Source organism: Perkinsus marinus (genome assembly GCF_000006405.1).
Source record: "Perkinsus marinus ATCC 50983 genomic scaffold scf_1104296937190, whole genome shotgun sequence".
In the NCBI taxonomy this organism is placed as follows: Eukaryota; Perkinsozoa; order Perkinsida; family Perkinsidae; genus Perkinsus; species Perkinsus marinus.
The window spans coordinates 1-2,398 of NW_003213864.1; the positions used below are offsets into that span (position 1 = coordinate 1).

General features: G+C 55.0%; 1 protein-coding gene across 1 annotated transcript; it reads right to left on the bottom strand.

The window, feature by feature from the left end:
• Nucleotides 1-141: 141 nt before the first annotated feature.
• Nucleotides 142-2,074, bottom strand: Pmar_PMAR008541 (acetolactate synthase, putative; the record flags this gene model as incomplete). The annotated part of the gene is made up of 11 exons (XM_002783081.1): nt 142-230; nt 273-347; nt 401-484; nt 531-593; nt 640-758; nt 1,162-1,221; nt 1,292-1,422; nt 1,466-1,539; nt 1,582-1,655; nt 1,712-1,834; nt 1,894-2,074. Coding segments are annotated over 11 exons (1,073 nt in total), but the record flags the coding sequence as incomplete, so codon positions are not given.
• Between the last annotated feature and the right edge of the window lie 324 nt (nt 2,075-2,398).

The window sequence follows — 2,398 nt, forward strand, 5'->3', positions numbered from 1 at the left end:
GTGGCAGCAGCACTACTATTCTCAGTCATGGACTTCGCCCACAGTACGTCTAGTGGGAACTCTAGGAACACCGGCCCGGGGGCAGGACTGTAACTGAATCGGAGTCGACACTTGGCCCCTTAGGGTCGTGCCCCTGAGCACCTCCCAGCAACCGCAGATGCACGTAATACAGCTGGTATTATTTCCTTCACACTTTTCACCGTCGTTTGGCTCTTCACAGCTGATTTGACCTACCAGGAAGACCACCCGAGTCATCTCGAGAGGACCCTCACCAGTGCTCCCTGGTCGATATCCTGAAGGCTCCCTCTACCTTTCAGGATCATAGACGTGGCCCCGGCCAAGACCATCTAGCATCATGAAAAGGCTGTCAAAAGAATCGTTGTAGTGAGTCATGGGCTACTATTGGGACTTCGGCCATCCTAGCGTTCACGATAGCAGTGACAGCGTTCGTGAGACCAGGCCCAGCAGTCACCGCACAGACGCCCTAGGAGACAGGGAGGGGCCAACTGGGAGGAGGAGCACCAACCTACGATGTTGCCTGTCAGCCTTGCATAGGCGTCCGCCGCGAAAACAGCTGCCTTCTCATCACGTGTCTGAGAAGAGCCCTCTAAGCCCGCACGGCAAGGCACTATGACGTACATCCACGACCTTGATACCGACGGCGTTACAGCCGACCAGAATAGGGGATATATGCCCACCAGTGAGAGTAAATATATGGCCTACGCCCAGGGCACGGATCGCCAAGGCTACGAGGGTGCCTGAAAGGGAGGGGCCTCATCGAGAGGCCCAGCTGATGAGCTTGCCCCCGTGTCGATATTGCTCGGGAATGTCCTTTACTGTGTGCCACTCGGAGGGGCTAGTGGGGGCCACGTGGTTGCCGATGGTGGCCAGTCTAGAAGACATGCTGAGTTATTCACAGCTGTCTCAACCCGGTGAAGACCCAGCCCGCGACGCCTCGTTATGCACAATGACTAACGCAAGAGCAACAACACAGAGTCGAGAATGGTAATGCAAATGGACGAGTGAAATATGTCAAGGCAGGCCGCAATGGGAAAGGAACTTCACTCCAAACCTGCCGATGTTGCCGACCTCTTATCCTTTCGAATGAGAGGCCCTGATGGGCACCACTACGTGTAGTAAAGAGACCAGAAAAGATCTTACCCGACTCTAGGTCCGTCAATTTCACCACGCTGCCATCCTTAACCTTCAAATTGCCCTCTTCTGAAGAAATGAAAATCGTCAACTTCGATGAGAGGCGAGTCAGTCTTCGAGACCAAACTGGTGGTCCCACCTGGTTCCTCCTCCCCGCTGTCACAGTGGGCACCATCCTCAGCAGTGTCGATGTACTCGGGATGGTCCCTCTCCCGCACTGTCATCTCAATAGTCGTTTCCGGACTACTGTGTCTACTGCTGAAGATGAACCTGCGAGTATCCACTGCAGGGCTGCTAGCATGAGGAGTTGTACTTGAGGAAAGCAAGGTCGTAGGGGAGATACCCCCAACACCACAAGATGACCAATATCTGCGTCATGCCAAGCGTCTGAGGCGCACTATAATGACAAAAAGGGAAAGGCCGACTTACGTAGCCAACAACACTAGGGAGGAAGATAACGTGGTCGTTGACGTAGAAACCAAACATCGCCCATAGCACGTTACCTGATAGCACACAGCATGGACAAGGGATTTGGACTATGGAATGGCATCATCGTCACCTACGACCATGTTGAGAGATATGGGAAAGGGAATGGCGTCAGCGTTGCGGCTCTCAAGGACAGCACCGAGCCGAGCCAACGGGGAGGCGCTGAGAATGATGCCTTGGAGGCACATGGCGAAACCTACCAAGAAGACCCATTCGGAGCCCATTGCAGCGCTCCCTTCTGCGGAGCCCACCTACGACCCTTGTGGGTATGATAGACAACACGGTGAGTGTGAGGCAAGCAAGGCAGGTAGAAAGAAGGGCCGAATAAAGCGGTGGGGGCACAGGTGAGGACACAGTCGCTCCCTCCAAGTCGGGCAGGGACTTCGCCGAGGATCGCCGACCCCCCGAACTGCGGACTGACCTGAACATAGTCCATTGCAGCGAACAACGACGTCCATTGAGGACCGCACCGCTCCCCTTCCTCATCAACAGTCCCAGATGATGGTGGTGGAGTTGCGGCAGCTGCTATCCATCTGGCTGCTGCCATCCACAATGCCTGGGTCGTAAGGCCAAAGAGGTTGGTGGCCCATATGGGTGGGGAGTTTACCGATACACCATAGGAGATGGATATGAGGCAAAGGAAGGCCTAAGGGCAGTAGCAAGGGCAATGCTCAGCGATGTAGTACCTGGCTGAGCAGGAAAGGCATGGGGAGATTGGACGCATCTCGAGCCTTGAATGCCTGGACCACGCTACCGATAG